The sequence below is a fragment of the Panulirus ornatus genome, chromosome 1 (genome assembly GCF_036320965.1).
Source record: "Panulirus ornatus isolate Po-2019 chromosome 1, ASM3632096v1, whole genome shotgun sequence".
NCBI lineage: Eukaryota > Metazoa > Arthropoda > Malacostraca > Decapoda > Palinuridae > Panulirus > Panulirus ornatus.
In genome coordinates this window covers 38,254,349-38,265,042 of record NC_092224.1, presented here as the reverse complement: position 1 = coordinate 38,265,042, position 10,694 = coordinate 38,254,349, and the positions used below count along the sequence as shown (strand labels likewise).

Here is a 10,694-nt window from a genome sequence, read left to right as displayed (position 1 = left end):
GTGAAAATCTGTCGTATTCAACCAATATATCTGGCCTTTTAATGGAATAGGTATAAAAAAAAGCGATCCTGATGATCCGAGACTTTGTATACAGTTTCCAAAGCTATGTTTGGCTATTCAGTTCTTACGAAAGTAAAAAAATATCAGAGCAAATCCCGCAACAATTCTGGCCTTACATACCGACAGTGACCACATATGGCTTCCCTGTGGTGAACTGGAAGTCACTGACCTTCTCTTGGGAGAGAACCAGGAGGGGTTCCAAAACACCCAAGCTTTGCGTGGCTATGGAAAAGTCGAGTCAGACACCAGTATTACACTTGGAAAAATTCGCCCGGGTGAGAATGATTCATCCCAGGATCTTTTTAAAGCATTAAGGCTCATCCTCCTACAGACTGGAATACCCTGCTGCCACTACCTCACGTAAAACTTGGAATGAAGAAACCAAGTCACTAGACGAAGTAGTTGAGGGAATTCAGTATCTTTTTCCCACCTGATCTCAACCAATATGTGATCCGAAACTCAAAGAATAGGTTTAGCAGACAACAGATATAACAGTCGTTCAGTCACACAAGTTTCGAAGTACGTTCGAACAGCTCTGACTGACGAGTCTGCCTGGGTCGAAATCAAGGGACTTTGAAAACAACAAGAACTTGAGTGATAACAAGGAAATCAGTCAAACAGTATCAGAAAATATATTTGGTTACAACATAAACCAGAAGTTCCACTTCTAGGATAAACGTTTGGATTTCTTCCCAGAGAACCTGGGTGCAGCTAGTGAGGAACAAGGCAGAAGAAGGTTTCACCAGGACATACCTGAAATGGAAGGACCCTACCAATGACGAAGGAATGGTTATATGATGGCTCTCTGCTGTTGGTGTGTGTGTGGAGAGGAACGGTCGATTCTGAGGGAACCACGAATGAAAAACTGCAAAATGAAGTTTCTATGATATATGCACATTACGATATGTCAAACTCTCTATGTCAGAGAGCAGATATCTATATGATTTATAGATACATAATATATGATATCTTCTGAGTAGATATGACATATCTGCACTATCTATAGATATATAAGAGATGTATATGATATCTGCTAAGTTAGATATATATCTTTATGATTAATGGATGAATGATGCATAAAATCTTCCAGACTATAGATGACATCTATGTTATTCATGGATACATATGATATATTCTCAGATATCATATATCTATATGATATATAGATATATGCTATTTGATATCTTCTTATATAGATATCATACATCTATATGATTCATAAACATGATATATAGTTTGATAGACTGTAGCACGTCTAAAACAATTTCTTCCAACTTTTCTTTCCAAAACTACATACACCTTCCAATTTTCTTTATGCCTCTTTGGCTCATTTTCTCAGACCAGTAAACAGAATCGAGTGTAAGGCAATGAGACTTTTCGTCTCTTCCTAAACTGAACTCAGTAACTCGATCTAGCTCTCCTTCCCCAAACCCTTGGTCATTATGTTGATTCTCTTCCTCCTTCCACAAGATTTCTGCTGTTGAAAGCATCTTGCTTCCTCGTATGATTCCACCATTACGTAAACTACGTAAACAAGAAAAAAAAAACTCAGTAAGCCAATTTCTGGAATGATCATTGTGTGGCCTTCAATATAACCAGCTCATTGTGATACCTGGTAATTTTCCTTTTATTGCAAAGCTTTGGTGAGCCTTAATATTCATAAATTTCGCGTAAAAGGATTTCCACTGACTGGAAAACGTTTGAAAATTTCTCTCCTTTCTGGTTTCTTTTCCTTTTTCTATTCTTCGAGACCTGACTTCGTGAAATGCCAAAACACTTAAGATCGTTCAATGTTATCGTCCCTTGCACTTATGATCTTTCACATACCTGGACTCAATGCACGCACCACCAAGCCTCACCACCGCACCTTTAAACCTACATGAAAACCTTTTCCTTCAAGTCCCTTACTTTAAGTATATTTACCTATGCTTTAAAATCCATACCCTTTAAGGTCCCTGTACCTTTAAACTCAATAACGTTCGATGAAGAGATTGTCTGACTAGTCTGGAACCTGAATTAACAATATATGCACATAATGATTAGACACAGCGTTTAAGTCACTAGCTTAAGCACTTCTTTCGTAGAGACAGTCTTTTGGAAACCATCTTAGGGCGCTGTGAGGTGCGATAGCCCTCTCCGCGCGGCTGCACGACACTTGGGTGTGACGGTACGCCACTTGAGTACGACTGTACACCTTACGCATGGCACTATATCTCTTGAGCACGTCGGCTGTACGACCCTTGGGTACGATAGCCACCCCAAGTCTCATGAACGCTGAGCTGCTAGGTTAATGTTAACATCTGCAGGCACCATGCACCTTATCCTCCTCAATTTTGCTCATTGTATTACCCTCTGCCTCTCCTCCACCTCTTGTGAGGTCAGCCCTCGAGGAAGACATTTAGACGTGCTTGGAATCCATGTGTTCCTGGAACCCGTCTGCATGTGGTTACACTGAAGATGAAGAGTATCATCGTTAGAGGAAGGACAAGAGCATAGCGTCGCCGAAGATCTTGAGATATATATATATATATATATATATATATATATATATATATATATATATATATATATATATATATATATATATATATATATATATATATATATATATATATATATATATATATATATATATATACACATATATATATATATATATATATATATATATATATATATATATATATATATATATATATATATATATATATATATATATATATATGTGTGTGTGTGTGTGCGTGTGTGTGTGTGGTGTGATGAGGATAACTGAGATTAAGAAAAGCTAGAGATATATGAAGAAAAAAATGAGTATTGCAACAATGTAAATTAATGAATGCTTTTAGGTATAAGATGTACATGGGAGTAGCTTATGCACTGCAGTGAGACTTTTTATTACATCCTGAAAATCTTGAAGACTGTATGAATGGTGTTGAGCTGAGGCTCAATGTGAAGGTTTCAATCCCTTTCACGGTATAATTAGGATACAAATTTCATCAGAAATGGAATCAAACGGGGAGACTGTTCCTCCGCACAGAAATATCACCAGGTCATATATAAGGTAATCTGGATGAAGGAGAATTTGTAGATTTTACAGATGAAGGAGGAAAGATGGGAGGAATGCTGTTAATAGTTGGGTATCACAAAGTTGCAGTGAATGGATAAAGATATTAGTAAACTTATTGTTTTGGTAAAGGAACATGAAAAAGATAAGCAGATGGATGAAGGATTTGGATGAACAATTAGCACAACAAAGAAACGATCACAGAATCAAAGGGATGGCAAGGTACTGAAATAGAAAACGGCCCGAGGAAAGAGATGGAAAAGGACCGCAGAAAAAGTTAAAGAGCTTCCTCTCTGGGAATCCCTGAAAGAGATCAACTAAAGGAAATGCCCATTACAAGAGAAAGAGGACAGAGATCAGGGTTAATCTCTGGGATAAGGAAAACAGGGAGAGGGGTGTTGGCTGGTGCAGAGGAACGAGACACGAGGGGACACTGAAACAGAGGAACTTGGTAATCCAGTGAATGAAACACTGAACTCTGCTAGACGAAAACAGTCTAGGATATATATATATATATATATATATATATATATATATATATATATATATATATATATATATATATATATATATATATATATATATATATATATATATATATATATATATATTCACAGACCACACAGACGCCAAGGTGCTAGTAGTGAGGTGATCTAGCCTTATGCTTTAAAAAAATGAAAAAGGCCTCTCTCTCGAAGGGAGTAGAAGAAGAAAAGGATATCAAAGCACCGTCTCGTCTCCCCATCCTCCACTCCCTACGGCACCACGCCGGTCATCGTCTGGTGTCTTAAGCTTATAGAGTTTAATTCTGCGCCGCGTAGCTCACAATAATATCTTGGGAGTAACATTTAGGCTTGTTGTTGGTTTTTATTGTTTCTGTCGTGCATGGGAATGACTGTGGCTTGATGGTGCATAAACTGACGCTTAAAACTGACCCATAATTCCTCTGGGCATGAACCAACAAGGGTTAGACTCTTAATGCGTCGCACAGCTCACTGAAATCCACCCTTTTAAAGTTAGGGGTAATAGCACCGCCTCTAAGGGAGTTGGTTTTGATATTCATGTCGAGCCTACCCATGCTATGGTCATATTTGCCAAGATGTTCTCCAATACGAGCATTAGTTACTAAGAACTTCTGGGATGCAAAAACTGAATGAATCATATCAGCTTCCTTCGTCGGCTCGGTGACAGTTTGGTAGTGAAATTTGTCTTCAACGAAGTTAATAAGTCTGGCAGATTCACTCTCTACACCTGATATAGTTTACCAGTTGATTTCTGGATGAACGAAATCCCTCAAGAATGATCGAGTCGTTATCTTGCACTGCTAGATGTAAACTCTCGTGCATGGCAGTGTTGATATCTGCTGGCCGAGTAGAGCGTCTGTAGACGACACTCATGTAAACTGTAAGATTCTGTGGTAATCTGAGCACACAAGTGTTCAGCTGCAGCAGATGTTGTTGTCTGAATGTCGCTGGGGGGGTAAGGTAAGGTTTTTCACACAGTGCAGCTGCTCCTCCTCCTCCTCCTCGACCGTCTCTGTCCCTTATAAATGACTTGTAGTCTGGTAGATTGTACTCGCTTATCAGATCACTGTTTACCGTGTTCAGAAATGTTTCAGCTAAACTAATGATACCAACGTGTCCGCTGTTTACCAGACAATGCAATTCAGCTATATTGTTTCGGATGGATCTACGTATATCCACGTAAAGTCCTATTAACTCCCTTGGGTGATTTCTGTAGGAGACTTACTGGTGGTGGCATGATATGGTGACCGGCTATTTATAGACCTATGTGTGACGAGCCCCCATGACCTGCACCCCTGACGTCACTGTCTGCCGGGGGTGTGGGGAGGGGGATTCGGTCTGACCTCCCTTGTTTGACATGTGATACGACGTGACCTGACCATCCACCGCCCGTTTGATGGGGTCAACACATCGACCTCTAACTAACGGGTCTCACCAATAATTTAGTCCACTGTAGTTGTAAGGCAATTTGAGAGAGAGAGAGAGAGAGAGAGAGAGAGAGAGAGAGAGAGAGAGAGAGAGAGAGAGAGAGAGAGAGAGAGAGAGAGAGAGAGAGAGAGAGAGACGAGGAAAACTTTCGCACCAACAACAGAAAGCGGCATATGTTGAGGGCTTACTCCTCTAATCTAACAACTAAGTTTGCCACTCTTTGTCTCAAAAAGAAACATGCCATTGATTTTCTGGCAAAGTTTCGCTTTTCATCGCATAGTTTAAGCTAATTGTCTGTTGTACACCCTACATTATCTTCTCGGCAAAACAAGCATTTAATTGGCCACTTCCATCAGGTTAAAACTAAAGCGAAGATAAGATAAATAAAATACATACCTAAAAAAACATTAACCTGATAATCAAACTGAATTCACGTACACTTGAAAGCTCAGGAGAAACAAGGAAATTAACACAGGTGTCTAAGGATGGTTATGGCAGTAGAGAAGATATCCATTGACCAACCTTTCTTTCCCGCCTGTTCTTCAGTATGTGACAAGCTGATATTTATCATAATCTTAGACAACCACATTCATTCTTGACCCTAAGGAGTAATTTGACTTAACTTCGAAACTGAACACGCCCAATGCAAGAAGATTAATATCAATTTCTGCACAGTTTTATGTCTCCATTTTCTTAATTATTCAATAAGTGAAATCATGAAATCTTACCCACAACCCCCTCCGGCCCCCCTCGACCCCCCTCCCCCCGCCCTCCTCCCTTCATCTAAAAAATAAGTCTATCAACGTCAACTATTATGGGCTGCGCGGTGTGTGCGTCTTTAACTCAATAAGACATAAAAGGAAATATCAGAACCCAAATCATCAGGTTTCCTTAAAACAACGTCATGAAACGTCTGTTGTTAAAGGGGATGTCAGACCGTAAGACGTCGTAAAGTATCAGTTAAGACAGGCTCTCCTAGAAGGCTGTTGTAAAATATCAGTTATAAAGACAGGCTCCCTTAGAACGGTGTCGTAAAATACATAAATACACCAACACCAGACTTACGTAATCGGCAAATTTCATGGACTCCCGAGAGGCTGTGGAAATAAAGATCTTCAGAAAGGGGAAAAAATGTAGTTGCAACCCAGAACGGGGAAGCAGATACAGATTCCGAACCTCCTCCTCCTCCAGTTCTACAGAGAATTTGTTGCTGTTCTGTTTACAGACTGTGGGGGACATGGCAACAGAAGGCTGGAAACAGGTAATCTCTGCAGGAAAACGTTTTCGATACTGTTACTAAAGATACTACAGGAATGTTTACATCCCTCAGTGTGACTGGAAGATGCAATCCAGTGGCACATCAGCGTTGTAGCAACCAAACTCACCTCATGTGTAGCTCGACTGCATTTTTTCACGCTTCTTTTTCATGCCAAATTACCCCTCCATAATCCTGACATTAGTGGCTCTCCTGACAACAGAAAAGAATTATTGTCTTAAAGTATAATTTACCAATTCAGTCTACACAAATGTGTTTCTGGTACCCCTAGAGATTTAAGTTCCTCGTCAGAAATGTCTGTAATGGGCAGTCCATTTCACTGGCAATGTCCAACCCAAAACTGGTTCCTCAGATAGAACCATATCCCCTGAACAAATCTTATCCAGAAAGACGATATGATCCCTTAACAATGTATTAGATTATGTGTTATTACCCTCAGGGTTATATCTGCTGTATCTGGCTGCGTAGGGCAGGAACCCCTCTATAACAGCCGACAAGCACAATCACCATAGACTTTTTTGACTAACATTTCTGAAAAGCCAGGGATAAAATCCTGACTTGGTTTCGTTTGTCCCATACACCTCTACTTACTGGTCGAAGGAAACGATAGAGGTAAGTGGGTATAGCTGAAGCGAGGCGGTGATGGTGATTGTGGCGTGGAGATAAGGAAGGGAGACGGCTGGTTATCAAGGACCGATGGTCAAGTGGGTGCTCAGTCTCCACCTGCCTCTCAGTGTTTAACAGCGACCCTGCTCGCATGCGCTTGCTCGTCCTCCGTCTGTCTGTCTCTCTCTCTCTCTCACTCCCGTCCCTCGCCGGAATCCGCTGCTTTCTTTCATACCTTGAACTCCCTACGGTAGTGTGTCAGAGTCAAAAGATTCATTACATCCAGCTGCGGGGGGAAGAGAAAGAGGTCCCCTGACGGAGAGGAAAAACCCCTTGGGGCGGAGGCCATCTCGAAGAGGAAGAGAAAGAGTGTCATCTCCACGGAACATGACAACAGTAAGATGATGGGTTCAAGACTGTGGCTGGTATTCGTCGTCATCTCTGGTTAGTAGACAGTTAATGAGTATGCCTTCTTAAAGACCTATCTTCCTCTTACATACACCTCGTATGCTTGGGATGGGTGTTGATATGTATCCGTAATGATCGAAACAGAAGCCACGACTATACCTGCCTCAGTACAACAGGCTTTGGACAGTTTAGTTGGATGACAAACAAGCTGGTCATTAGAGTAAGCCTCAGTCTTCCATAGATTTCTCCACACTTTCTGTCAGCAGTCAACATCACCTCGATTATCGTTCACAACGCGGCCAATGAGTGATTTCATTTACATATTTGCGTTACTTATCTAAACATGTGGGGTAAGATTACAATATTAGTCACTACAAATAATTCAGTTTCACGAAGAACAGTGATTTTTTCAGTTTTCAACATATGGCGTATTATGAGCTTTTCATGTGCATGTGTGTGTGTGTGTGTGTGTGTGTGTGTGTGTGTGTGTGTGTGTGTGTGTCTGTCTGTCTGTCTGTCTGTCTGTTTGTCTGTCTGTTATTCTGTTCCTTGAAGCTAACGGGATAGGTAAGGAAGGTGCTGGCAAATTCGTTTGTATCGAGAAAGAACGCAAGTTAACAACAGTTCGTGTCTGAAAATGCGTAATATTCTCAGCTCCAATGACAAGCTTTACTATGGCACCGGTAAGGAGCTTTTTGGTACCTGTAAGGAGCTTTTGTGCCTCGGATGTACATACCCGGACATCTATAACATTTGCTGTCGATCATCAGCAACATGATTCTATAACTAGAGAAGTGTCAGGCAGGAATGCAATTGCAGGAGTCTAAAACGACAAGATGTATGATTATTGACATATCAAGGAGCTGGGGATTACACAGTCTTTTGCCCTGGATTCTACGTTTGCAAAGCACTTTGTGTCTGTGTGTTATCTTTTATTTACTGTTACCTAAGCATATGTACTCATGGGTAGGAAACTTTATACTCAGGAAGCCCCACCTCTTATCATTGTATTTTGAACTTTTTGAGGTCTTTCCATTGTCCACCGTTAAGTGCTTGTATATATATTAATTCTTATACCTGATCGCAGTTTCCCGTGTTAGTGAGGTAGCGCCAGAAACAGATGAAGAAAGGCCGTATGTGCTCACATATTCTCTAGCTGTCATGTGTACAGCGCTAAAACCACAGCTCCCTATCCACAACCAGACCCCACAGGCCTTTCCATGGTTAACCCAAGATGCTTCACATGCCCCAGTTTAGTCCATTGACAGAACTTTGGCCCCTGGATACCACATCTTTCCAATTCACCCTATCCCCTGCACTTCTTACACTGTCTTGCATGTTCAAGCCCCGATCACTCAAAATCTTTTAGCTCAATCCTTCCATCTCAATTAGATCTCCTCGTTCTCCTTGTTCCCTTCACTTTTTACGGTTATATCCTCTTTGTCAACCTTTCCTGACTCATTCTCTCCATCTATCCAAACTATTTCAGCACACCCTCTCCAGCTCTCTCAGCTACATTCTTTTTGTTTCCACATCTCTGTCAAACCCTTTCATTACACCACATGTGTCCTCAGTCATTTATTTCCAACACATCTACCCACCTCCGCACAAACTTATCTAAAGCCCATGCCTTCCAAGAGTATGGTACTGCTGGGAATACTATGCCTTCAAACATAGCCATTTTTACCCTCCCAGACAACGTTCTCTCTTCCCACACATTCTTCATCGTTCCCAGAACCTTTGCATCCTCAGCCACCCTTTAATTCACTCCCATTTTCATGGTTTCATTCGCTGCCGTGTCCATTCCCAGATATTTAAGATACTTCACATCTTCCAAATTTTCTCCATTCAAACTCACACCCCAACTAACCCGTCCCCCTACCCTACTAAACCTAATAACCTTTCACATATTCTTCCAAAGTCAGTCACCACCCTCTGCTGCTTCTCACTTGAATCTGCCACCAGTGCTGTATCATCAGCAAACAACAACTCACTCTCATCCCCCACAAACTGCACATTTGTCCCTCTCTCCAAGGCTCTTGCATTTCCTTCCCTAACCACCTCATCTATGTACAACTCAAACAACTGTATGACAGCACACACTCTTGCCATAGACCAAACTTCTCTTGGAACCATCATTCTCCTCTCCTCCTTCTCTTATAAATACTTTGCATCCTATACGAAAGCTTCTCACTGCCTCTAGTAGCTTTCTTAAGACTTTCCACTAGGCATCAATATTAACCTTATCATGAATACATACAGCTTTAGTACCATTATATATATATATATATATATATATATATATATATATATATATATATATATATATATATATATATATATATATATATATATATATATATATATATTATCCCTGGGGATAGGGGAGAAAGAATACTTCCCACGTATTCCCTGCGTGTCGTAGAAGGCGACTAAAAGGGGAGGGAGCGGGGGGCTGGAAATCCTCCCCTCTCGTTTTTTTTTTTTTTTTCCAAAAGAAGGAACAGAGAATTGGGCCAGGTGAGGGTATTCCCTCAAAGGCCCAGTCCTCTGTTCTTAACGCTACCTCGCTAATGCGGGAAATGGCGAATAGTTTGAAAGAAAAAAAGAAATATATATATACATATATATATATATATATATATATATATATATATATATATATATATATATATATATATATATATATATATTCCTATGAGTCCAAATGGCGTCCTAGCTTCGTCTCTTCGATGTATATCAAATGACTGTTATATTTCTCTCTTGTGTCTCCCCTGATGATGTGATTATTACACGAAAGTGCACTTGGGAACTTTTCGAGTTTCATTCTCCCTCGTGGACTCATAGGAATATCTTGATCACGCGCAAAATTGTGATCTTTTCCAATATATATATATATATATATATATATATATATATATATATATATATATATATATATATATATATATATATATATATATATATATATATATATTTTTTTTTTTTTTTTTTTTTTTTTTTTATACTTTGTCGCTGTCTCCCGCGTTTGCGAGGTAGCGCAAGGAAACAGACGAAAGAAATGGCCCAACCCCCCCCCCCCCCATACACATGTACATACACACGTCCACACACGCAAATATACATACCTACACAGCTTTCCATGGTTTACCCCAGACGCTTCACATGCCTTGATTCAATCCACTGACAGCACGTCAACCCCTGTATACCACATCGCTCCAATTCACTCTATTCCTTGCCCTCCTTTCACCCTCCTGCATGTTCAGGCCCCGATCACACAAAATCTTTTTCACTCCATCTTTCCACCTCCAATTTGGTCTCCCTCTTC

General features: G+C 40.3%; 1 protein-coding gene across 1 annotated transcript in view; it reads left to right on the top strand.

Moving 5' to 3' along the window:
- The first annotated feature begins 7,074 nt into the window (after positions 1 to 7,074).
- Positions 7,075 to 10,694, top strand: part of LOC139748707 (uncharacterized) — a 128,556-nt gene continuing 124,936 nt past the window's right edge. The window contains exon 1 of the mRNA XM_071662063.1: positions 7,075 to 7,402. Within this exon, the coding sequence (XP_071518164.1) occupies positions 7,360 to 7,402 (43 nt within the window). The 5' untranslated portion in view covers positions 7,075 to 7,359. The remainder of the gene's footprint in view (positions 7,403 to 10,694) is intronic.